The sequence below is a fragment of the Pholcus phalangioides genome, unplaced genomic scaffold (genome assembly GCF_987345545.1).
Source record: "Pholcus phalangioides strain wild (caught in Gottingen) unplaced genomic scaffold, Ppha-v1.0 ptg000017l_1, whole genome shotgun sequence".
Taxonomy (NCBI): Eukaryota; Metazoa; Arthropoda; class Arachnida; order Araneae; family Pholcidae; genus Pholcus; species Pholcus phalangioides.
This window is the reverse complement of record NW_028301610.1, coordinates 26723625-26751296: the sequence shown is the minus strand read 5'-3', so window position 1 is coordinate 26751296 and position 27672 is coordinate 26723625. Positions and strand designations below refer to the sequence as shown.

Sequence of the window (27672 nt, the reverse complement as noted above, 5' to 3'; positions counted from 1 at the left end):
GGTCGTACTCGTGTAGCCCTGTATGATGGGAGATCCTCCTGATTTTGACAGTTGATTGGGAATCGCAATTAACAGTTTTGTACTAATCATATTATTTACAATGTTCATCAATCGCAATCAAAGGTTCGTTTAGTAGACAATAACCTTAATTCAATTGATTGGAGAAGGAAATCGCAATCTTGTTTCGAATTGGAAACTCATCGGAACTAATGATGGATCAACATCAATACAGAGCTCAGGCATCATCTGCCCAAAACACTGGTGATCATTCTAGGTTGAGAATGCATATCGCAAATCATCATGTATATAACACTAAATTTCCTGTCTATGCTGAGCCTATTAAATTGGGTGGCTTTTCAGTGGATGGATTTCGCCACTTCAATAATGATGAGCGAAATCTCAAGTACTTCTGTGAGGACATTTTCCGTGAACAACCAATGCTCGATTTGAATGAAGGATTCGAATCAGCAGTCCGTAAAAATCAAAACAACGATGAACGCTTGTTTTTTATATTGAAATATATAAGTGCCAATATATTAAGTATCAAGACTTGGTTGCCAGCAAGAGATCCCTCAGAGAGGTAAGTTAGAATTAATCTCCGAAATGTCTGTATGAGTTACATCATTTAAACTAGATGTATATACAAAAGAAATGATGCCACTGTTCATGCAAAGTACGATGGATTGGATGCCAAACGGAGATGAAGATTCAGAAAGTAAGAAAACACTAAAGAAAAGCCTCTGCGGGGAATCGGAACTACCAACCTCTTGCAAACAGCGTCAGTGCAGAGCACTCTTCATCTCCGCTTGGTATTCAATCCATCATACAGATATGCATATATAGGTCTGAGAACAGCTATAGAATAATCCAGAGTTGGCAATTTTTTTCCGTTGGCGAGAAAAGAAAGCAGGACAAGAAATTGGCAAGAGTGAAACAGTCATGCTTTGCCGCTGTGGTGGTCGAATGGCGAGGTCCCAGGCTCAAACCCCACAGTCGCCACAGTGGTGGTTGACTGAAGTTGGTTTTCTGTGGTTCCCAACTTCAAGGCACCAATACGAGCTGATCTCCCTTTTAAAAAGTCTCTCCACAGAGAGCAACAGACCTACAAACAGTACAAATGTAATTCAATCATAATACATCACTCACTTCACTTCTGAATTATTGATGGCAGCACTGAAAAATCAAACACAACACTACATACACACTCAGACTGTTAGGTACACACACAGTTATAGTCCACCGATCACAATAACACTGGCTATGTCACGTCGGACGATTCTATTATTTACTTTTAGATAAAGCAACTGCCCATCGAGAATAGCGCGTTAGCAACGGCGCTTTCCCGTTTGGCGTCTTTAGCGCTGTTCCTAGAAATTTCACTAAAAGCGCCACGGCAGTGCTCTCAATAACAATGTCATCGCAGTGTTTTTGTTGCGTAAACACGGCTGTTCAACAGTGTCGTCTTAAGACATTGTCGCATTAGATTCACAAAAATAAGATCTGGTTGAAATTTTCCAGAATTTACGTGGTAGAGCCTCAGAAAAATCACTTGGCCCGGGAAAGCCTGTGATGCTCTTAAGACGGCCCGGCTGCTCGAGCACTTACGGCACATTATTTTAATACAAAAAATATATATTCTTTATTCCGCAGAAGGGATCGAAAACTCCAGCCTTTTTTTAATAATCAGTTCCATGCATCAAGCTGAAGCCGATCACTGCTCTTATAAAACATTTTCGACCATGGCCCCCAGAAGGATAGGCTACTACACCGCACACCAACTCTAGTCATATATCGCCATACGGTAATTTCCAACCAGTGGAGTTGGGTGGGAAATGAAGGCTCCATCCATCGGAGGTCGCCCTAGGCTCGGTAGGTAAAGAACTTGCTTCGAAGGTTCTATGTCCGGATTCGAACCCATGGACCTTGATGGTAACCTTCGTAGTGGCAGACGAGCTGAAGACAAAGGATGGGCTGACAAAATCCAGCTTATAGGAGAATTCTTATAATTTCCTTTTTTTTTCCACACTGTAAACTCAGAGAATGAACGGCCGGTGAGAGATCCCAGCTACAGCATGAGAGGACCATTCTTCCGATGCCCTTAAGCATGGTCCCCACATCTTGCAGCCGGGCTCTCAGGCTGGAATCTTCGACCTAAAGTGAATTTATAGTTGTAAAAATTATTAGAATCATCCAGGGCTGGATCCCTGTTAGCCCTGCCCTTGGGGAGGGGGGGGGACATGCCCTTAAGGTGGCTATAGACATAACTGCAAACTTGACAATCAGGCATGCTCAATCTTTTTATTTGTCACTACTGCATTTGTCACCTATTTAAAAAGCTCATATGAGTAACTTCTGTCGAGAAAGTAAAAAAGGAAAAAAGACGATGATATGGCTATAAGAGAAGGTAAACAGAAAAATAATGGCTAATTGCTAGCAGGTGGCATTCACTTGCTGCGGTATAGAAATTAAACTGAAGAAAATGCCATATAATTTATAGTAGTAATAAATTATTATTATTATATTAAAATAATACTCCTTTTGTAAAGTAATTTAAAGTAATTTTACTCCCTTTATTACTAAATGATCACTACTCCCTTCAAATTTTTTTCTGTATCAAATATTTTAGTACTAAATATTAAATTTAATAAAAATTCAAATTTTTTAAATTAAAAAATTTAATTTACGTCCAAAATTTATAACAACAATTTTCGAGTACATCTTTTAACAAACGCCAACACAAAGCGCAGCTCACTCAAGCGTGAAAACTGACGGAGTTCACTGAAGCGTGAAGAATACCCTCATAACAGAGATATGCGCCAAGACAGCCTTTACTGGCAACCCGGGATAATTTTTATCCTTTCCCCGCGCCGAAATGGACCCTCTCCAGAGAGGGGGGGTTCGCGTAACTCTTCTCGTGATCTGAGGACTATACACTTCCGGCACAACTCACTAGGTAGTAAATCAACCATAGATGGTGATAGACCCGAGTTGTGCTTGGTTTGAAAGAAAAGAAAGGGTCATACTTTTGGACATCTTTCTTGCCAAAAAAATTTCTAATGACCAGATATGCGATTGAAAAATCTAATTATTCACAATCACTTGAAATTGAATACAGTAGAACATTAATTATCCGATTACATCGGGACCGAAGGGTGTTCGGAAAATCGATTTCGAAACTAATTTGATAACACAAAAGAATAAATTGAAATTCAGCAACAAAAACCTTAAAATAATTCAAATTAACCGACTTATTCTGTAAAGTAAATGAAAAAAGGGCAGCGCATCACAAAAGAAAAACATAAATCCATCTTGCTTCAACTTGCTTATACTGCATTTTGCCATCTCATCCCGTAATATTTTCAACATTAAAAGGCCGCGATTCTAACCACGCGAAACATTTTGTGAAACACTGTTCTGCCTCACTGTGCGTTATTGCATCTGCCATTGGTTCATTTTCATCACTTTCACAGTCATCCTGATCAACTTGATCGTTCACTTTCGTAATTATTTGTCCGTCATCCAAAAAAATGTTATCCTGGATTGTTACTATCAATTTTCAACCACTGCGACACATCCTTTCATGACAGAACTGGAATACAGGGAGTTCCTGAAGCATATATAAGCATTCTTTAGAATCTGGAAGATTTCGATCGTATTCTGTGGTTAAGTTAAAACCATGAAAATATGGGCATAACTCTCTTAAACCTTTGCGATAATTTATTCCATCTGCTGTTTTCAAACTGGCTGCAAAATTTTCTATTTTATCGCAATTTTTTTTAAAATAACTGAAAATTTCCACTATCACCCGCTTTCAATCTTTTCACTATTTCCACTTTTTTCTATGTTTAAAACAACACGTTTTTGTTTTGTCGCCATTCTGCACTTGAGAGAGACTAAAGGTGTTGACACTGTTAAAGCTAAAGAAAGATTGAAAAATATCTGTTTTAAGCAAGATATGAAAGATACTCCCCCCCCCCCAAAAAAAAACGTGATAAGAACTGTTTTGTTGTCAAGAAGACCGTTGCCCCTTTCATTAAGGCACATCCGCAGGATTAAGGTGAATTTGTAGACGAAAAAAAAGATGTCAACTAAATCTGCTCCTATTCACGCGTTTGTCTGTCAATTGTTTTTAAATGCATATACTGTACCCAGATCTGCCATTGTTTACATCTATAGCTCAGGTACTGTATGTACAATTGTTTGGAAGTGGGTTATTGTACAATAGAACGAGGCTATCGAGTTGGGAGATAAGAGGATTCAAGTTCCAAGAAAAAAAATACCAACTGTGTTCAGCATCATTGGCTGAAAATGAGAGGTTGAAAAGGTGTTCGGTTGACCGAGTTGTTCGGAAAATTGATGTTCGGATAAACAATGTTCTACTGTAGTATAAAGTAAAAGCAAGGATAAGGGCTAATGATGAGAAAAACTTTGGATCTTTAGTATGTTCGTACATAACAAATTAGCTAACCTGGTACTTCAAAGTAGGGTTTCCGGGCGAGAATTCTCACGCGCCCGTTCTCTGGAATTTTTTTTCTGGGAAAATGATTGTTGTGATACATTAATACTGAAAGTGAAATATAAATGATTTAAAAAAAAATTAAATGGGAATATTTGTTGAAAATTTACTTTATCCTCTATACCTGTAGCATAGCATTGCTTAGGAAAGAGATAGGGTGGGAGGGGGGGGGGAGGAGAAAGAATAGATTGAAAAAAAAAGCATGTAAGGAAGGGTTCCATTTTGTGTGTGTGTGTAAATTGTACAAGCAACAAAATGAAAACATGGTTGAATTGAACAACTTGCAAAAGAATAGGATCTTTCTCCTACATGTGATAAATTCAATGAACATACACTTTAATTTTTTATTTAAGAAAATGATATGCAGTTCTCTGTTGTCTTTAGAATGAAGATGATCATAAGAATGACTCTCCTTGTCTTAAATAACTTGTCTTAATAAGTTATGTTTTGCTGTGAACTTTAAAATTTGAACTTTTATCTGAAAATTTATCTAATTTTAAAAAAAAATTAATCTCTCTTTTTAAAGGTTTCCAAAAACTTTTGAAACCTCTCACCATGACAGAGAAAATATTATTAGAATATTCTTGAACTAAAGCTTTTGTCATTATGAGGTGGTTTTTTAAATTTTGTGTCACAAAGACATCTCCCTATGCACCACACAGTATAACATAGGGCCATGTATAATGGTACAATCAGCATATTTACCGTGGAAAACAAAAAAAAAATTTTATAATACTTTTCTCTTTTGTACAAAGAAAATAAAACAATAATAATAATGATAAAAAATAAATAAAAGTAAACAGAAAAAAAGATTTAAAAAAATAAAAGTAAACAGAAAAAAAAAGATTAAAAAAAAAAATAAGAATAAAAAATAGAAAAATAATAAGAATAAAAAAATAGAAGAAAAATAAGAATAAAAATAGAAAAATGATATAAAAAATAGAAAAAATGGGCAATGAAAACTGGATTATATTTCATAATGTAAACAAAATTATTTTAAAAATGAATTATTTTAAAGAAAAAAAATAATATTCTTTATTATTCTCCAATTTTTACATCCAGGAGAATGTTCTGGTTCTCCAAGAATATTCTTGTGTCACATCTCTAGTTCTACTATACTTTGATCACTTTTTTATTCATCATTATCATTTCATGGTTATGGAAGTTAATAGAACAAGATATACTGTATATACTTGTGTATAAGCCGAGTTTTTTGTGGAAAATTCATTCCTCGAGTTGGGGGTCGGCTTATACTCGGGTCAGTTTTTGATGAGAAAATATCGACCCCTGCAATCAGTAGTCATTTTTGTAGCAGTGTTCAAGAAATCTGCATTATTGGTATAGGATATGTTCACACCCCACAGAACTGATAATGTCGAACCCGAGGCAAAGAAATCGGAAACATCATTGGCTTTGATACCAGGTGGGCTAACGTCGATTGTACAGCCTTTAGATGTCAGCATCAACAAGCCTCTCAAAGACTATTTGAGGAATTTGTGGATCGAATGGATGAGTTCCAATGATAAAGAAACTATAAAAAGTGGTGCCTTGAAGAAACCTGACATTGGCCTAGTGTGCCAATGGGTGCATGAGGCGTAGAATTGTTTCCGCCGAAATTATCATCCGATCGTTCAAAAAAGTGTTGCATCAGCAATGCGATGGACGGAACTGAAGATATCCTCTTTGAAAATGGCTGTCATCAGCATTGTAACAATGGCGATGACAGCCCAGATGAAGATAAAAACAAAGATGTCGCACCCTATGATGATCTGATGGATTACAATGAGCTTGGCGACTCGGAAAAACTGATAAAAAGTTTGAATCGTTTTCTATTGTAAATTTCTGTAAGCTATTCATTTTGCATGAAAATATAAGAATTTTTTTCTCTGAAATGCACAAATTTTTTGGGGTCGACTTATATTATACACTGGTTTTCAATTTATTGCAGTTTTGATGGTTCTGAAGTGGGGGGTCAGCTTATATACAAGTTGGCTTATACACGAGTATATACGGTATTTGATGCACTAGCAATTCAGTGCTTTTTGATTTATTTAATTTAAGTTTTGCTAGTTTTTTGAAGATTACTTTGTATTTTTCAAGAGTAGAGTCATTTTTCATAGTTTTCAGGTTTGCTTGTGGGTTGAGGTGATGGAAAGTTTTATCTTCTGATGTTTCGTTTGCATGGAAGTGGCAAACATTTTCAGTTCTTATTTTCAAATGCATAAGAACTGCTTCAATAGGAAAGAATCAACAGTGCTGGGTTTCCAGTCATAAAGATGATGTAAGTGACACCAGAGGCAGGGTTCGCGCTACCGATCGCCATTGCGCCAAATCGCGACAAAATACTTCATTTGGCGAATGAATAAAAGATCGAATTCGCCAAATCGCGAGTGTCCATTCGGCCTTTGATGGTCAAATCGGCCATTTGACGCATCAATGTTCAGAACAATGTTTGAACCCTTTACTCGATGATAATCCTTCCCTCAGCAGAGATGCTGGCGACGCACAATTGAGCGTCAAATACCCGGAATTTCGGGAAAGGATGCATAAAAATTTTGTTCACGCTTCCAATGGGACGCGTACTTTCCGAGTTTTAAGAAAAAAAAATAGGGAGGGGGAAAAACGTGTGTACCAACTTGTTTTATTTTTCCTCATCACCGTCTACCATGATCGTGATGAGGTACCGTGACCTTAAAAACGAATGAAGCTGACGAAATATCAAGTTGCGGCCCAGAATGAGAGCAGCTATTATACCGAATTTTCCAATTTATGAGGGTTTCCTTCTCTGGGTTATATATCGGAAATTATGGTACGTTCTTGGCTACCCACCCACGTCAGAGACAGCGTATTTACCGCATAAATTCGCTTCGTTTTCACGAGATAGCAAATGCAATTTTTTGAAGAATCGTCCGTTCGAATCGTAATGTAATTTTCCGAGATCGTTGAAGAAAAAAAACAAAATCTGTAAAAATGAATCTAAGTATAAGTAGTCAGGAAAAAAGTTTCCCTCTGAGTATCAGAGGGGACGAATTTAGGAATTCAGCTATAGCAAAAATTGTGACTGTTCCTGACTAAACGACTACAGCTACACGACTATGACGAATATGCAACGCAATATTCAATTAGCGATGTATAAATATTACTAATTGATGAAAAAAACTTTCCGTAAGGCATAAATACAACTGTTCAAAGTTGAATTCACACTAACAAGTTATAACAAAAACTATTTTTGAAAAATTAAAGCATGAATAAAGAGAGCAAAGCAACTGCATAGCTGCAAGTTAGCAGCTCTGTACATGCAAATTAGAGAAGGGAACGAATGTATGGCAGGGGACAGATTTCGGGCACTTTCCCCTAAATCTTTGGATTTAACTTGTTTTTAGAAATCAATTATTTGTTTGATTCACAGGGGTGCCTGTAAATGATGGGGGGAAACCAACTTTATTTTTTTTCGAGAGGAACCCACTTTCACTGAAAAAGGACCCAGATTTTGCCAATAACTTGGGTCCTGGGACTCAGGTAAATTAGAGTGGAGTGGCATCTCTGCCTCAGTATCATGAACTTCATTAAAACACAGTTGCACACAGAACAGAATAAATAAAAACTATAAATAATTGTATTTCTGTATTTCTGTTAATGGTCCCAGTAGGCAACAATGAATTTTGAAAATGCTTTTGAATTGTAGACAGCAAAAAAAATCTCTGCAAATTCTTGAGAACTAAAATATTTTTTGTACTGTAATTTACATTTTATATTAAACAATTTTTATTTATAAATCATTTGCATTTTGATTTATATTTTTATCTTGAACTCGACATAAGTTGTTTTGGAATACACATTTTATGACGCATCACAATTTGGCTAAGATTGTCTCTCATTTGACTACAACTTTTTCCATCTGATTAGCCGAATTGCTACAACTGATAAAAAGTCAGGGCGAACACTGACCAGAGGTGCCAACATGAAGGAAATATTTAGGGGGCTGAAAGTTGTTAGACATCCCATATATATGGATGTGAACCCTGCACACAGGAAGGGGGAGTGTGTTGCATTATATTCATTAATTACACTGGCCAACAAATTAAACCTTTTTTCTGGATCTGTTTAACAAACGGGTGGCTTTACCTAATTTTGGGATGCTTAATTCAGTACTAAAGTCAGTTTCTATCACATCACAATTATGAGATACACAACAATACAAAAATGAAATATTGGCTAATGTTGACTGGTTTGAATTTAAAAAAAACTGAGTTTACAGTTGTTCCCCTGTTATTGTATATACAAAAGCACACTTAAATTAACAACATATTCAGGGCTCCCACTCGTCCTACTTTTTGGTAAAATGTCTTGCATTTGTCCTACTCTTTTCCTACTTTTTACCAAAACCTATCAACAAAATTCTATAATAGATTTTAAATGAGGAGGGAATCATTGATATAATGCAATCTACTACATTTGTATTATTTGGCAATTAATGATTCTGCCAAAGAAGAAATTGTATCATTTTTAAGGTTATATGGGGGATGTATGTGGGCCATTTGATGGTTTATTAATTTTTCATTTGTTTAGTTTGAGTGTTCAACAAGTAGTCATTAAAACGTCTATGTGAATGGAAAAAAATTTTGTATTTACTTAACTCAAGGTCTTAGACAATAACTAACATTCATCATTCAAAATTATGGTGCACATTTTAGGGTAATTCCACGAGTGACTACATCAGACAATTTTTCAGGCATTATAGTGTGAATTAAAAAAACACACTCAGCAGTAAAAAACTTTTTTGTGTATCAATACTTTCCTAGGTATGCATATTATTTTTAGCAAATAAAAAAATCTTTTCAACTGATTTATTTTATTTATAAAAAATTAAATTCTGTAACTGACTTACACTACCTGAACGGAACTCATTTTTTAGATTTGTTTTTAAGCTCTAATTTCTTCTGATTGTCTCATCAATGAGAAAAATTGCTGTATCATAATTGTGCTGAAGAGTTCTACATTACAGGAAATAAAATTCAAAAGATTTTAAAAACTCAATTCATTTTTTAATTAAATTTATTTCACGTGACTTTCACTACAAGAGAATTGTGACTTACACTACACAATTACCATTTATAAATTAAAGCAACAACGGTGTATATAACAACTATATCGACCCATTACATAGTTGGAAAAATCAAAATTTTCAAATGTCAAGTAACATCTACGGTCAAAATTAGGTTCTGGCAGTTTTTTAATGTTCATATCAGTATCAGCATCACAAATATCGTCTTTCGATGGCCAAGTAAAACAGTTCCCTTTTTTGCAGAAACTTCACTTTAACTGACATTTTCTGTTAGTGAAGAACTTGGCCTGCAAAATACTTCATTTTGCATTTCCCTGGAAATGGAACTAAAATCCAGTTGCCAACATTTATTTCACACTTTTCTTCTGCTGGCTCATCATTATGCTGTTCTGCTTGAACTTCTCCAGTTTGTAGGTTTATTATAGTGAAATGCTTTGGTTTTGAAGACACATTAGCTGCCTTCAACACATAATCTGCAACTTTTATGAAACAATGCAGTTTTCTTGTATTAGGGATATAGAAAAGATTTCATTCCCTGTCGGGAAGCACAAGTGATCTAAGTGACTTTTTTCTTTTTCAACTGTATGTTCTGAAATATACAATATGGATATATTTTTGCAGATATTCTTTGCTGAATGGAAAAACTCTTCAGCACTGAGTGGGTTTATCTTTCTTGCTAATGTAGCTTCCCGCACTCTGCATTTGATGGTTCCATGGTTCCACCAACACCATCGACAGGTCATTTTCCATGACCGGTTGCAGTAAAGTGCCATTCTATATGCCCTGGTTGTAGAATTGCTAGGGATATAGAATATTTCTGCTTGAAATGCTGAGCAGTGCCATCAGATTGGTAAATTATTTTATCGATCATTAGCTGCGGAAAGTCATCCTTAATTTTTATTACTATGGCACTATTAAATATGGTAACTGCATATTTATCATGGTGCAGATAATCAGACACCACCACTATTGGAACAGATTTGAGAGTATCATCATAAATGAAGTAAGCTATAGCAGTATATATTGTCCACGATGTAGAAACCCAATGGGCTGACTGAATTTCATCTTGCGAAAAGAAACTATAGTTTTCACTAAAATCAAAATGCAACAGCAATGTATTAGATTTCATGGTTTTTTTTTTCCATTCTCAAAAAAACATTTCTTGTTGTTTTACATAAATATGCTGTAAAAACTGAGGTAATTTTTCTTCCAGTTCTGTGAATGCGTCATTCAATGTTAAACAGATTTTTTGTTTAGTGACAACATTTGTTTCATCTTTCATCCACTGAGAAAACTTGACTTCTTCCTCTAGATGTGTTCCTAAATCATCAATTATACCATGAAATTTCTTTAATCTTCCACAGTGATCACATGATTGGTAATAACAGTTTTCATTACTTTCTCCACATATAATCAGTTTAACAAAATCAGACGTGCGGTTAGGAAAAAAACTCATTCCTTCTAGTAAAGTCTATAAAGTCTTCTAAAAGTCTAACATTTTCATGATATATACACAAACATAAATTTGGTGGTGTTTCATGCCTCAAGCAGATGTGCGCTGGACGATACTCACAAAACTTAGAAAGACCAATCTTGATGTTACAGTTTTCATTTTTAAAAATTTCATGTGCTTCTCCAAGAGTCATGCATAAATATCTTTTCTGTACCTTGGATTTTTTACCACACGAATCTCTGATAATCACAAAGTCTTATGTACCAGGTGCCTGGTAAATTATAGAATATTTTTCAAAAAAAGCTTCCACTTGCAGTTTGACATTCTTGTCAAGTCTTGCAACTCTTGATTTTGGAAGAGGTGGCTGTACAATACCTGGTAATAATTGATGAGCTAATTTTTTAATAACTGTTTTAGATTTATTTGGACTGATAGGTAAACTTCTCTTAACTTTTGCAACAGCTTTTTCAAATGAATGTGGACTCTTACAGGCTTTTGTGGGTGAAATTGCATCAGAGCATTCAGTGTCTTCTGTTTTTATTAAAATTTTTATAGCTTTCTTTGCTCTGTATTTTCTCATTTCCTCTCTTTTCTTAGCTCTTGATGATTCTTTTTCTTTCACACTCATTTTAGTTCTCTTCTGAATACGCTTATCTTTTTGTTTTCTGGATTCGTTTTCTTTGAAAATTTGATATTTCCCAGTAGCCTTCATCCTTTCTCTTTGCTCCCTTTTCCTCTCAGCTGCTGTTTTTGCCATCTGAAATAAAAAAAATTAAGAAAGAATTCACTTTTACTACCTTAACCAAACCAATTTAATACATAGTAAGACTTTTTTTTGTTATTGTGACTTATACTGTACTTGTGACTTACACTACACATTGTGACTGGCACTACATTATAAATTCCTTCAAAACTCATGAAATTATTCATAGGTTTCTATTTTTTTTTTTTATAACATCAGATGCCCTTAACACTCAAGCAACAAATAAAATGCAATATGATATGACAACATTTGCTGAAAAGAAAATAGGAAAACTTGTTGCTTTTTCCTGTGACTTACACTACAGTAAAATGATATTTTTAAAATCCTCAAATAAATAAAGTTTCAAAAGACTCTAGAGATTAATATAGTTATTTCATGAAAAAATACTTCTTATGGTATAATAACACATGACTAGAATGGAAAAAAATATATATTTACCCTTCAAGATTTTCTTTCAAATGATGAGCTAAATCATGCTTTCAATTTATCTAGATGAAGCAGCCATTTTGGAAGCCTGGTGTTGCCACAAAATGCATACAAAAATATTGTCGATATGAAATTCTTAAGGTTTGGTTGATGTATTTTCCTCCATATAAGGCCAAAATCCTGAGAAAAATAATTTATAAAATACCTTCCAGGGCAGTGTTTACATGGAATTACCCTTTATGTATCGGTGAACCAACAGTTTGCATAACAAAGCAGTTGAGTACATAATCCTATTCTAGATTTTGTGACTCTGATGATACCCAATAACATTCAATTGGCTTCTGTATTTTTAGAGCATGCAGAGGCATAAACAATATTTACAATGCCAGGGTGGTTCGGTTTAAACCAAGTGGTTTTTTAAAAAAACCAGTTTGGTTTTTTTCAAAAAAATCAATAGTGGCCTAAATATAATTTTTTTCCTTGAAAAATATCATATTGGTTCATTATTAGCCAAAATTTTTCATTTTTACCACATTTTATATCCTTGGGGTACATTCTGATGGTATATCTTTAAATGACATAAGATTTTATAAGTGGTTTTTTTCAAAAAGTCTCATAAAAGCGGCCAGAATATATATATATTTTTCATATGAGGTATCTTTAGTTATTTAAAATTATATACAAAAGCCAAAATTTCTCATCATTCTTACATTTTCTAACCTTTGGCTACATTTTGATGCTCTATCTTTTGCAAATTCATGAATAAGGATTGCATCACACATCTAAATGCAGTGGTGTATTTATCTCACAGGGTTTCTTTTTCCCTTCACAAAGAAGCAGCAACAGTAGTGACACTATCATGCTAGGGGCAGGTGGTTCTATAATCCAATAGACACCATCTGTCCTTAAAGGACAAAGACTAGTGTACTAGTAGTTGCATTACCTCACATACATTTTCATTTTTTTTCCCATAAGAAGTAGCACATCTCACACTGTACATCACCCAGTCTTAATATTCAACAGTTTTTTTTATGTACTTTCATTGTAAGCCCAGTTAATCAAAGTTCTACTGTATAATAATAAGAGATTTATGAAAATAATCAGCTATATACAGGGTGATTATAATTTGAAGTTTTGATTCCAAAACTATTCAATAAGAACTACTGGTCAGAATGACTTGAAAATTTACATGGATACTCCTGAAGCAATGGAAGTTTCTTTCGCAAAAGGGAAAAAGTGCAAGTAGTGCAAAATGTGCAAGTAGATGATGCTGTACTTGGCCAGCAGTATAATCTATTTTGTGCAACCACATCATTTTGGCACTTCCACAGCATCAGTGTGTGGATAGAACTTCTATCAAGATGCACATTGCAATATCATCAAAGCAACTGCTGAAGACCCATTTTGACAGGGTGCACCTTAACCCTTGCAACTTCTGGCTGGGGGGGGGGGGGGGCCTCAAAATGTCATAAACAGTGGTCAGATTGCAAACTTTGGTGAATTGCAATCTCCTGCACATCCCCTATATGTTAGAAGTTCCTCAGGAATATTAACGTGGGGGGGGGGGGCGTTTGATTTAATAAAGCTGAATTGCAAGCACATCCACATCATAACCATGGCATACTCTGATCTGTTGTTGAACTTGAATTTTTGTGCTTTCATCTCATAGCCAGAACAAGGTGGACAATATATTTAACATTTCTTAAGTTGTAGTTATTTGTTCAATTACTTCGTTTTTCGTGATGTTTCCATGAATTATGAAATTGTGCAATGCTATAATTAAGTTATTTTGCCATGGCTGGCTATCTTTTCCGTTCTGTGAGCAAATTTCCCACGTGTTGGATGTCATTAATTTTACATTTTTAAGTATTTTTTCCCCTTTACCAAATAAAATTACATTTTTTCAGGAATATTCATGTCAATTTTCAAGTCATTCTGACAATCGTTCTTTTTTTAACAGTGTTGTGAAATCAGAACCTTAGTTATAATCACCCTGTATATTGTAAATCATTGCTAATTAATCTGCATTATTTATGCTTCATTAAATACATTATATATTCACCTAATTTTTATTATAGTTTTCGCAAAATAGCTTCCTAATTAAGCATACTGAAAGTAACTGGAAAAAACATCTTTATATTATATGATTAATGACAAAAGAATTTTCAAACACGAAGTAATCCATTGAGAGTTAAGCAAAAAATAATTAAATTGCAAAAGTTTGTTTTTGTTAAAATGTAAGAAATATTTATTGATTAATATGGGAATAGTGTTAATTATCATTAATAAACATTTTATTTTAATTAATTATTAGAGGTTTCAATGATTTTTCAGAAATTTTATTGTTTTTAATGTTAATACTATTTAAAACAAAAAAACTGGTTTAAACCAAAAAAAACCTGGTTTAAATAAAAAAAAACCCGGTTTTTGGTTTTTTTACCAACCCTGTACAATGCTCAGCAAAGAGCTAGGGATGAAAGTGCTTCATTTGTCAAAATGATTACACTGGCATTGAGCGCTAAAATTTTTAACAAATCCTTTGAAAAAAGGGATGGACATTGCAGTAAAACCATCTGGTCCACCTTGACTTATTTATATCGGTAAATTACTAATTTTGTACCATGCTTTTAGAAATGGTCTCGAAAGAGCATCCATATTCTTTAAAAACTTAAAGGTCTTCATAATTTGCTGTGTGTGCGTTGTCGAAGAGAGTTGACGGACTGGACTGTGGAAGACTCCAAAAAAAAATTTAAATATATATTGTGAGACACTAAAGAATTATCTGTAATTGCTAAATACTCTATTTTGGCCAAAACTTGTTTTTGTAACCAAGTCATTTCTGTCATTTTGTTTTGGCTCTAATCAGTCTTATAGGATACTGAAATAGAGATATAAAAAAAATTTTAATTTTTCAAAAACATTTTTTTTTCAGGGATTTTTTATGTTATGTTGTCTTGGGGGGTATCCTCCCCTGTCGTACTCTTTCTAATTTTTCGAGTGGGAGCTGTGCATATTTGAAAAGTTTTATAGGAATTTGATTTGACAAAATGGAATGCATTGGTCTGTCCAGACTTTTGTTGTAGGGTCCTGTTTTTGTGAAAAGGGTCATTAATTTTCTGAAAATTAATAATTTTTGAAGAGCAAAATAATTTAGTTAATCTATCACAAAAGAAATGACATGCCAAATTTAGGTTTTTTTTTTTTCTTCTTTTTTTGTGAAAGGTTCATTTTCCAGATCTTGAATTTTGTGAAGGGTCCAGAAAACAAACCCAAATTTTGGCTGGATGGACCTCTGCCATGATGCTTCTTTTCTTGTAAAGTGCATCGTCAGTCTCCCTGATTATTAACTAATAGTTATCTCCCATCATTAAAGGGTTCCAATGTCCCTGATAACGATGCTCAATAGTAAGAATGGCTTGGGAAAGGTGTTAACGTTGCTTATCTCTAAAAGCACTTAAAATTTTCAGAAAGAAATCAATGTAAAAGTGAATTTCTCGTGACATCTTGCATTCCTTGTTCCTGTAGTTGTCCAACAAGTAAATCACTATGGAAACATAGTTATATTCTTTTCTGTTGACAACCCTTTTGAAAAAGCACCAAGCAACCAATTCATGATTTCCCAGCTCAGTATCGAAAGTTGGATCGTTCGACAGTTTTCTAATTTTATGATCAACAAATATGCTCTTTCAGCTTCCCCTCACTCAATTTGTAAAACATTTTGTTCAAATGATTGATTTTCATTCAAAAACTCTGATCTTTTCTTTATCAAGAGCTGTTGTAAAATTCTTTATTAGGCACAATTTACATGTGAAATGGAGGAAAAATGTTTTTACTTGGTTTAAAGAGTGGAGTATTATATTTATCTTTTCCAATGATATACATGATTTTCTTACGGGCTACTCCTTGGCTTCATAATGATTTTTATTGTTTCTGCTGTCCCGTAGACATAAAACGCAGCAGCATTTTGTGAATCTAACCAGGAGTCTGTCTGGCCAGAATTTGAGTCCATTTTCTGGACCTTTCACAAAATAAAAATGATTGAAAAACTATAAATTTGGCATTTCATTCCTTGTGATAGATGAACTAGATTATTCTGCTTCCCACAAAATTACTTGTTTTCAGAAAATTAATTACCCTTTTCACAAAAATGAAAATTTCACTAAAACAGGACCCTACACCGGCCTGTCATTTGGGGGGTCGGGGGGAGGCATTGCCCCTCTAGCTTTTGAAAATACACTAAATGGTATATATATATAAATATATATAATATGCATACCTTGAGTACATATTCTTTGCCCCCCCCCCCCCTGGAAAAAGTTGAAATGACTGCCCTAAGACCCTACAAAAAAAGTCTGGACAGACCCCTGCTAATCCTGTAAAAGAAACAACTGTAGGAAGCAAAAGTTATCACTGTCTATCTGCACTCATAAACTTTTTACCTCATTGCCTCCAGTAGCAGAGTCATACTTTCAAAGGTTGCTATTATGTCCACTGCACAGAACACTCACTGAAAAGAGTTTGTTGCCATCATACCATAAGCCAAATTTACTTGAATCAACAAATAGTCAAACCTCTTGGGAATTATACTGAACACCCATTTTCATCATCAGCCCATTTATATCAAAACACATATATTGAATTCTGAATTTTTTTTTTTTCAAAATATATAGAAAAACTTTCACTTCTTAATCTGAAACTTGGAATATTTGTCCCTTCAGCCAAAATGTTTTTATTGTTTCAATCTAGAACTCAAAATTTCAGTTGCTATTTAGAAAGCTTTAAATCAGGTATCAAATCATTCAGGTCCTTCTGTTCTATGAGGCTCGATGATGTATCGTAATCAGGTCTGAAGAGAAGAGTAAGTCATTAGAACAAAAAAATTGAAGTCACTGGTCCAATAAACCACAAGTGGTGATTCTGTGTTATTGGCTTTATTGAAAAACAAGTGTGGAAGAAGTTAAATAAAAGACACTCTTTTTAAATTACATTTTCAGAAAACATTCTGCTGAAGATATTCTTTATAAGATGTATACTAAATGGTTTGCTAAATTCAAAGGCAACATTAATCAAGAAATGATTAAAACAAAATACTGTCATAAATGCACATTTTTATTTTTAACCATATTCAACAAAAATAAGACTCATTTTTTCTCAGTAGTCCGATCATTTCATCAGTGGTCTCTGACCAGCTGGAAACCAATAATTTTGAATGCTGTGTACTCTTCTGAAGGTCATAAATCTTTTGATTTGCTTTTCTGACATTCTTAATTCAGTGCTTTCCAAATTACAGACTCACTGTCTAGTGTAAATATGAAGAAATTATGATAGCAGACCTGCCAACTCTCTGGATTTTTTATCCTTCCTCCCGCTCTCCGGATTTATTAAAATTTCTCTGGATTTGCACAGAAAATTTGATTTTACGTGAGCTTTCACGTTGTTGTAACGTCAATGACTGCCGTCGTCATTTCCATTGAGCAGCCGTAAAAAAAACGTTTTGGTGACCGCATTTAAGCAACTGGCAAAGATGTGATTTTGTTTATGTAGCGTTTGTTGGCAATCATTTATCCTGGGCGTGACCTTGGATTCCTGTATAATCGTTATTGTATTCCATTAACAGTCGTGCGGTAAACACAAGTTTTCTCGTCAGCAGCTTTGTATTTTAAAGTTTTTTAAATTTTTTCCTCTGATTAAATATGTCTTCAGAAAGAAAATATAAAACTTTAAGCTATATATATATAAAGCTTTTAAGAGTTCATATATCCAAGATTATCAATGACTGTTAGCATCCACGAAAGGAAACACTTATGTTTTATAAACAGTATATGTAGATGTGATTTCTCTCTATTCTGCATGTAAATACTGACATGGAATTATATTCTGCTCTGGGGCAATGCAGAACTTGCCTTGGGGGGAGGAATGGAACTTTCTCTTAATTGATTTTAAAAAAAATTTCAATTATTTTTTTTGTGTGTGTGGAGTCTATGAGTGTCGGGGGGGGGTACCCCCTTGGGAGAATCTCCGGATTCCAAAAGTTGGCACATCTATGATAGTCAAATATGAATTTATTCTGTCATAAGTAAAGAACACAAAAAATAGAAAAACCTCTCAAAATAATGAAACATCTAAATTACACAACAACCTTACATGTTAGGTAATTTTTGAGGGCACATTTGGATTCTACACTCAAAAATACATTAGAATAAATATATCGCATGCCAATTACAAAATGGCTGTTGACTAATATTATTAGGTGGCTCCCCCCCCCCCCCCACAAAATTTGAGGGTGCTCAAATAGCCTCATTTCCCAGTCTGGTTCAGTTCACCTTATCCAGAGCCCTTGGTAACAGCATCAGCCAATAGAAAAACTTGCTCAGCTGACCAATCTTAATGAAACAGTGCAATGCAAGCCAAGCAGGGAGAAGTGGTAAATACTAGCTGCTCTCCTGCTGCATAAGACTTTCTTGAAATTGCTTGTCACCTGTGTAAATGAAATCTGAAAATAAAATCTTTTTATCACGTTGGTCTAACAGCCTGAGAACTATAAATTTTTCAGTACATTATGGCCATGAAAGCCTTGTTTATTTTATTACTTTATTATTGTTTGACTGTTTTTATTCTTTTAGTTTTGGTACTGACTTTGTGTGCTATCGTGGTTTATTGACAACAATCGCAAACACCCTTTATGAATCTCGTGATGAATGGATTATAGGTGCTACCAAATTCAGGGGCACAATCTACTTATGTGCTTTTCCTACTGAACAACAGTTAGAACGAGAGCTATATCAAACATTTTCGGAGTCAAAAATGAGCTATTGGGGTTACAAATTTGAGCAGTATATGCTTTCTGGTAAGTTCCTGAAAGAGTAATACATTATTTTATATTTCAATACTTATCAAATTTTTATAAATGGCAAATTGTTTATTAGCTGTCAAAAAATTAGTAGAACTTTAGGAATCATAAATGTTTTCTTGCAGTTTATATCTGTCTTATTATTTTTTACTTGTATTTGGTGCGAGAAGCACAAAAAAAAAAAAACTTTCATTCCAACTTTTTAATTTAGATTCACCAAGTAAAAGGCCACGTTCAGACGTTCAGTTGAATGAAAATGAAGAGTACTGTATTGCAGTCAAAGGAAAATTAAGTGGTTATAGGTTACTGTTCGCCGCAGAGATGGATGGAATCGATCCTCATCGAAAATGTAGTGATGGCACAACTGGAAACTTTATTGAGCTGAAAACATCTAGGATTATAACTTCAGAAAACCAACGGGCAAATTTTAGTAGGTAGGTAAGAAAGTTGAAATTTTAGTTGTCTTTTTCCAAAAAAAACTTTGTTATAGTTTTAAGCTTCACACATGTTAAGTATTTTTACTAGCAGGGTATACACCCTCTACTGTATACATGTCGATCCGATCAGTCAGAACATACTTCAGATTTTTTTTCTATTTGCTATATTCAAGGCTATGTCCTAAACAAATTAAGTTTTCACTACCAGAAAAAAAATTGTCCACCATGTCTCTATATATTCATAAAAATATAGTTCTAAATTGATCTGGAAATTTTTTAACTGTAACCCTTTTTATTTCAAACAGTGCACATCCATCTATAATTTTTGTCATCTGTATGGTCTCTCTCCTTATTTCAGCTCATTACACAGACAGACTTGCCAAATCTCCGGATTTAGGCAGGAAACTCTGGATTTTTTATCCTTCCTCCTGCTCTCCGGATTTGTTAAAATTTCTCTTGATTTTGGCAGAAAATTATATTTTACGCGAGTTTTCACTTTGTCGTGACGTCAATGACTGCGGTTGTCATTGGGAAAACACCATAGAGGACAGCCGTGGTCATTTCCATTGAGCAGCCATAAAAAGTCTTGGTGACCGCATTTGAGCAACTGGCAAAGATGTGACTTTGTTTACGTAGCATTTATTGGCAATCATTTATCAGGGGCATGACCTTGGCTGCCGAAATTCCTGTATAATCGTTATTGTATTCCATTAACAGCTGTGCGGTAAACACAAGTTTTTTCGTCAGCAGCTTTGTATTTTGAAGTTTTTTAAATTGTTTCCTCTGATTAAATATGTCTTCAGAAAGAAAATAAAAGCTTTATATAGTTTTAAGAGTTCTCTGGATTCCAAAATTTGGCACGTCTGCACAGAGAAACGAATGACACGAATACTGTTTTTAGATGTGGAAACACTCTCTCATTAGACCTCTCAGTATCCTAATAAGATGCTGAGTTTCATTAGCTTTTTTGTTAATGAGACCTTTCACAATGTAGTGATATCTTAAGCTAGGAGACTAAAACCTATTCCAAGCATAGTTTGCATGAAATAAATTTTGATGGCTTTCTGATTGAATTAAAATATTAAAATTATGTTTTAATTGCTGTGCCTTCTCTGGGACAGACATTTTCTTGGTCCCTGAAAAGGAAAACAATATGTAAAATACGTGTACATTAATTGTGAGGCCCCATTCAGTTTGGGGCCCAGGGGCACTGCCCCAGCCTAGTTACGGCCCAGTGTGCAACTCACATGTAAATGGAAAAGATGTATTAAGTGCAAATATTAAAAACAAACTTTTTATTGTTAAATTTTCATATAAAGCAAATTTTTGTGGCAAACTTTTCTATAGTAAGAATCAAATTTTCTTTTCTTTTTTTTAATTTTATGTTTGCACATAAGTATTTTGAACCTGTGGGTACTCGCTGTTAGTTTTATATAGGAAATATATTGATTTCTCAATGAATTCTGTGAGTGCTCAGACCCATACCACAAATTACCATGGCTCTGACATCACTATAAAGAACTACCCAATTTTTAATAAATGTATTAAAATTTTAAAAACATTCGTTAAATATTTGACCTTATCTATCTAAAAATACTGAATGACCGGTAAAGTAACATGCAGTTATAATTTACGTCAAAATTATATAATATATGCTATTGAAGCTCATTATAAATAGACCATTTCTACGAATGTGTCACAAAATTAGTAGAATTATGTTTGCTTGTGGGATAGTATTGTAAAATAGGTTTTGCACACCACTGTTAAAAGGTTGCTGACCCCTGGCATAAGCCATGTCTGAAAGTGGTTTCAAACTGTGCCAAGAAACCAATGTACCTGGGGCAAATGTTGAATGGAAACTTCACGTGAAAGTGTAACTTTTTATAATATATCTAGTAACTTGACAAAATCATGATTTATTATGTATGATATATATAATGTTTTTTTGTCAAGGAACAAGCTGCGCAAGTATTGGGCTCAGTCATTCCTGATTGGAATTCCTAGAGTGTATTGTGGTTTTCGTGATGACGATGGAGAAGTGCAAGTAATAGAAGAGTTTTCTACCAAAGAGTTTCTTGAAATGGGGCGGGTGAGTTTTCAATAGATTTACTGGTAATTTTTTTACACTAATAAATACAGTAACTCTCTCATCCAGAGTCCTCAGTGATTCCAAATTATGGATTAAGCTTTATTCATTTCCTAAGTTTCATATCTGAAGCAGTAATATGCCTCTTTGAGATGTATCCATTCATATTTTTTTTGAAATGGTTAAGAACAAATCAAAAACATATACAAATAATGTGTGAAAAAAATTCTGCAAAATTTCCCTTTTTATATACTGACATATATATAAATAAATCAACTCTACTTATATTCTTAAGATATTTTTCGCTGGAATCACATACATTAAACACATTCTTAGTTTAGTTTTTCATTTCATAGACTTTGGTTTTTCTAGCTTCTCCCAGACTTTAATAATTGGCCAGTTTTATTTACTTAGTTGTACCACCGTGTAAGTTGTGTTAATCTATATTACATCATAGTGTAAATATCTATTATGAATCATATCTACATAGTGATTCACCCATTTGGCACTGCAAACAATGGATATAGAGTGATTCAAAACTTCTGTTAAATTTTTGTAGGTAGATAAAAAATAGTGAAAGAAATTAATTTCACAGTAGGCAAATACCTCAGCAAACGTTTAAAGGAGTTGTGGAGGATGCTATGTGTCAAAAATATACACACTTAAAACAGTCATCTTCATACAGTAATTTCATTCTTTACAGCCAGATCTACAAACTGAGGGAAACCTCTGACCATCCATAAGCATTGTAGAAGACTAGCCTGCTGCTCTACTTTAATTTCTACATGAAGCACAAACCATATATTTTTTCTAATAATGTAAGCCTAAAGTTTCGAATTAATACAGAAATTAACTTGATGAATTATTTTATTTACAGAATCATTGGTCAGCATCTTCTATGATGAACTTCCTTAGCACATTTCTTTCATTCATCAAGAAACATGTAATAAGAGATGACCCCAAGTAAGAACTTTTTTTTATAAAATGCATAAGAAATAACTTGCTAATTTTTATGTGTAGAAAATAATTTCATGCAATTTTTTCATTTTTAGACCATTTTTAAACATGCTGTATCAAAATACCATATTTTAATTAGTATGTCATTTGTTACCACAAAATCAATATAATGATAGGTATTGTCGACAGCATCAAATGTTTACAGAAGTTAAACAGAAAACTTTTAAACAATTTTTTTTTAAATTTTAAGTGTATGAGTTAAACAAATACAGTCTACCCTTGGTATACAAACTTAATTGGTTCCCGAAGTCCATTTATAAATCAGATTTTTCGCAAATCAAAATGATTTTTCCCATAGGGATAAATGTAAAATAGATTAATTCATTCCTGGGTCCCCAAACATTTCTAGTGTGAACTTTTATAACAGTGCTTTACGCTTGAGTACATAATGTAAAACCAATGGAAATCATTAAACCAGTGTTTCTCAAATTGTCCACGGCATCTCTCAGGTGGGTCGCAGAGAGCTGAAGATATTGATGTGTCTGTCTATGCTTTGAAATGGTTCTTTTATAAACAAAAGTATTTACTAAATTATTCTGGGGAGCCGCAGGTGACAAAAGTATAATAATCTTTCCATTAAACTAACGCTAAAAATGTTTTCTTTTATATAAAAGGACAATCCCGGTCATACAACATAACAGGCTTAAATCCCATACCGAGACAGAACTGAGGCATGTCTGGTTTCGTTAATATTATCTATAATATCGATGTCCAAGCCCTCAAAATCTCTGCTTGCAAAGTAATCTGGACACCATTTCCACTAAGCTAAATTGGTGTTCTGTAAATCAGTTAATGCCAAGCTTTGTCTATAAGAACTTTGCAATGTATGACATGACATTTACTGATTTCTGGAAACAGTAATTTAAAGTCTGTGTTGGAGATTATTGCAAAACATGTTTGAAAAGTTCTTGGTTGTAGAGATTCACCATGTGACCGTATAGACTTATCAGTCTATTTTTCCTTCTGAAATAGTCTACATTTTTCAGCTTGCTCATTTGTAGACTAAAGACAAGTTCATAAACCAAATAATTTTTTGTTGTTCGTATATATAAACCAAATTGTTCATAATTAGAGATGTTCATAAACCAAGGGTTCACTGTATTTGCAAAAGTAGATTGCTTCACCTCTCATTTAGGATCAGAATTCCTTGAATCTCCCTTGCATTGTTATAGTGAAGTGGCCAGCTCTTGGAATTTTTATTAAAAAATGAATTTACTTGGTAATCAGTACCAAACTGCACCTGTTATCTATGAGTAGAGATACAAATAAAGTGATGAAAGCAATGCATGTGTTTTCTTGTTTAAAAAAATAAGTCTAGCATAGTTTTTCATAATTACCTAATGTAATTAACATGCATATGATTTTGTAACTTTTTTTTGCTGAAAAAAGTTTAAAAAGTGGAAATATCCAAAAATTGCTAAAAAAATACCTTAAGATTAGAAAAATCTTGCCTTTAAAGTGGAAAAAGTGCAGAAATAAGCAAATATCATCAATTTCTGGGCCTTTAGACAAAAAGCTCGTTTATAATATGTATAAACTTTTTAATAAGACATTGCTTATCGTGCTTGACATTTCATGAAATAGGAGTTTAAGTGCACATAATGCAGCTGTTGATTTGAAAATAGGAGCACATAATTGTTGCAGTATCTTTGAGGCAGAAACTCATACGAAATCAAAATTCAAATGGGAAAAAAATCACATTAAATAGCATGATAAAATCACAGCTTTAATAGTAGTTGCACAACACATGCTTAAATAGATGTGGTAGGAATTACAATATAACTTTTATATATACAGTGATATCTCGGCTTTGTTTTTATTAATTCACACGCTAACACAATACAGCCACATTGGAGCTGAATTTTCATGTAAATCATCAGAATTATGGTCACTCAAGTCCAATGAATTTATGTCCACCTATTAGTAAATTTCCAGATATACCTCAATTTCTTTTCTAGAATGCTTTTGAGCCATTTCATTTAAAATGAAATGTTAAGCTAAGAGAAAAATATACAAACAAAAAGATCCTAGTGACTTGTGAATGTTTTCAGTGCCCATGATTTTTCAGTGCAAAATGTTTAGCATCAAACCGAATGGTCTGGCCATTCTGGGAAATTGCCTATTATCATTTCCATTTGCATATATGACATACAGCAATAAGCACCTACAAACCCTAGAGCCTGAGTGGGTTGTGCACATGGGGCGTAAAATAAAAAGTTCTTTAGTATCTCATCTTTTTTAAAATTCTCCTTCATCCAAATGGGAAGCTTTATATCTCAGCCTTGATTTTTTTTTTAATAGCACTTAGTGTTTTATGAAATTACCTTTAAATTTTTTTTTAAGTGGTATCTGTAATGAACCTAAAGATTTTCAACAGAAACCTACGAGAAATTTAATTTTACTTAATGCGATTCCAGAATGAATTATTGATAGTGGAGGTATCGCTGTAGATCAGTTTCTCAACCGCTGGGCCGTGAATGGTTCACTGTCTCATTTTTCCTCATTCATACCCTATTAGTCATGTGTATGACCGGGCTGCTGGCTTCCAAAGGTTGAGAACCACTGCTGTAGATTGACCGGAGAAACATGTATCTGCACTTAGGGAAATGAAAAACTATAAATATACAAATACAACGCCACAACAAGCAAATTGCCCAACGAGGTGGCTGACTTTAAAAAATGGCTCGGGGATCCATGATGTCTTGAGGCCCTACCTACTACTGCTACACCATACATGCACACATGCAAAATGAATGAATTTACATTGTGCTCAAAAAGTGTTATAACTTTTATATAGATTATTATATACTAGTATATAGATCGGTTTTCAGAATTAAGTTTTATAAGCAGGATGATCCTTTTTTTATTGATCTTGTTTAGAGATGCCAAATATATTGTGACATATTCCCTATACTAATAATATTTAGATTTGCTTTACACACTTTTTCTCACAATTAGGCTAATTATTCAAAAGTTTGTCCAGTCAAAATTGATTGTGAGCTTTTTATAATGGATGTATACCAGGTGCATAACTAACTCCTCTTGCCGAAATTAGTGGCAAAAAGTCAATTCTGGAGAAATACTTGTAATTAGAAAAAGTATCCAAATAATGTGTAGACCTCAGATGTGTCATTCATATTGCAAGGGATTGTATAGTTATTAAAATTAAAATGTTAACTTTTTATATGGACACGCTGTCCTAAAAATTAAAAAGTTGTTCCCCTGTCTTTCTTGACGCCAAAAAAAAAGCTTTCTAAGTGAAGCTTTTTTATATCTATTCACTGAGATATTCAAATTTAAAAATTGGAGAAAAGTTGGGAAAGAACAGCATAAACTAATGGACCACACTCCTTTCCCTCATTTATGCTGTTCTTTTCTAACTTTTCTCCGATTTTGGAATTCAAATATCTCGGTGAATATTGGACTTAAAAATGTGGAACTTTTTTGTTTGTCTCAAGAAAGACAGGACAACAACTTTCTAATAGGGGTTTTTTAGGACAAGGTGTCTATATTAAAAGTTAATTTTTTATTTTAATAACTATACAGCCCCTTGCACTATAAATGGCGTATCCGAGGTGTAAACATTATTTGGATGTTTTTCTAATTGGAAGGATGTCTCTAGAATCAACAGTTAACCAGTAATTAGCAGCATAAGGGAGTTAATTAGCTATCCACCCTGCACATTATAAATAACCTCTAAAATTACAAATATTTCTGCATACAAGGACTTGTATTCATGAACTTAATTTTTTAGAAACATTATATTCTGTGATGCTTGCACCAATTTAATTTTTTCTGTAAAATTTATTTTACTTTGTTAAAGAAAGATTTAAAAAATCTTTGTTAAAAAAGATTTTATTTATTTGCTTAAGTCCATATTATGTTGAAAAATTAAGCATTGTACTATCTATAACCAGCTTCTTTTAAAGACTCGTGGAACTTATTGTGAATGAATCTCTCTTATTTGTAGCAAAGATTTTCAATTCAATACTTTTTGGAATATATGTTTTAAATAATCCTTAAGTGATAATGTATTTGAAAACTTGACAGATGCATAATAAAATTGTCCTACTGGTGGTCAAGAGTATTTATATCTGTATTCTAGTATTACAGATGTTTTGTATTTTTCAGGTCAGTCTATAAATTTATTTGGAAACCAGGATGTGATATAGTTGGGCAAGAACTGCACAACTGTGCGGAATACCAAATTCTCCCTGATTGGTACATTAAATGTGTTCAGAACTTTGATAAATAATGAGTACATTCCTCAGATGCTCTTATCATTTTATTTTTAAAATCATAAAGCAATGTATCATTGAACTGTATTAATTAACATGCATAATGTTTTTTGATTTGGGCTTGATAGTCCATACTTGCTTATATTGAGATTGAATGGGTTATAGAATGAAACAGGATTAGTTTCATGATCAATAGTATATTCAGAGAATATTGTTAATTTTTTTTTTTTTTTTTTTAATATAATGGCTCGAAATTCGTTTCTGTAGTTTCCATCAATGTTGAAAGCATATCAAAACAATATTTTTTGGTTTGAAAATGAGTTAGCAAGAGTATTATTAGATGAACTACAGGATAAAGAAACCTTTATTACCTTTATAAACCTTTCATTATTGTAAACCTTCGTTCTAAGATTTAGTACAAATATGTACCTGAAATTGTTATAATTTCTTTTGTATGTTTTGTGTATGGTATAGGTTTTACATGTGACATTGTATCTGAGAAAGAGCTTGATCAGAATTTGCAAAATCCATTTTGCTGGTGTTTTTTTTTTTAACAGTTCCTACATGTTTTTAAGGGGGGAAAATAAGATTTGTTAAAAACAAGTTTTATTCTAATAAAAGTGAATTTTTTATAAGAAAAGTTTTATTTCTTAAATTTTTGTCTATTTTTTTCCTGTTTATTTTTACTAGCATACCATATTCTGGAATAGGGGTGTGCAAACTTCTTGAAACACACGATCCCCTTTTGACCAAAATATTTATCGGCAGCCCCTACATAGGTTGACCATATCCCCTGGAAAACTGGGACATTACAATTTTTT

The 27672-nt window shown here is 33.5% G+C and overlaps 1 protein-coding gene across 1 annotated transcript; it reads left to right on the top strand.

Annotated features, from left to right (window-relative positions):
- On the top strand, nucleotides 1–27484 carry LOC149072623 (decapping and exoribonuclease protein-like). The gene is made up of 6 exons (XM_089247175.1): nucleotides 1–580; nucleotides 18847–19070; nucleotides 19285–19507; nucleotides 21464–21599; nucleotides 22474–22559; nucleotides 26745–27484. The coding sequence occupies exons 1-6, from the start codon at nucleotides 210–212 to the stop codon at nucleotides 26866–26868; spliced, it is 1164 nt and encodes a 387-aa protein (XP_089103301.1). The 5' UTR covers nucleotides 1–209; the 3' UTR covers nucleotides 26869–27484.
- Nucleotides 27485–27672: the final 188 nt, after the last annotated feature.

Coding starts and splice junctions, on each gene's coding strand:
- LOC149072623 (XM_089247175.1), top strand. CDS start 210: ATGATGGATCAACATCAATACAGAGCTCAGGCATCATCTGCCCAAAAC. Junction 19,071..19,284: donor TGAGCAGTATATGCTTTCTG/GTAAGTTCCTGA, acceptor TTTTTAATTTAG/ATTCACCAAGTAAAAGGCCA. Junction 19,508..21,463: donor CAACGGGCAAATTTTAGTAG/GTAGGTAAGAAA, acceptor TTTTTTGTCAAG/GAACAAGCTGCGCAAGTATT.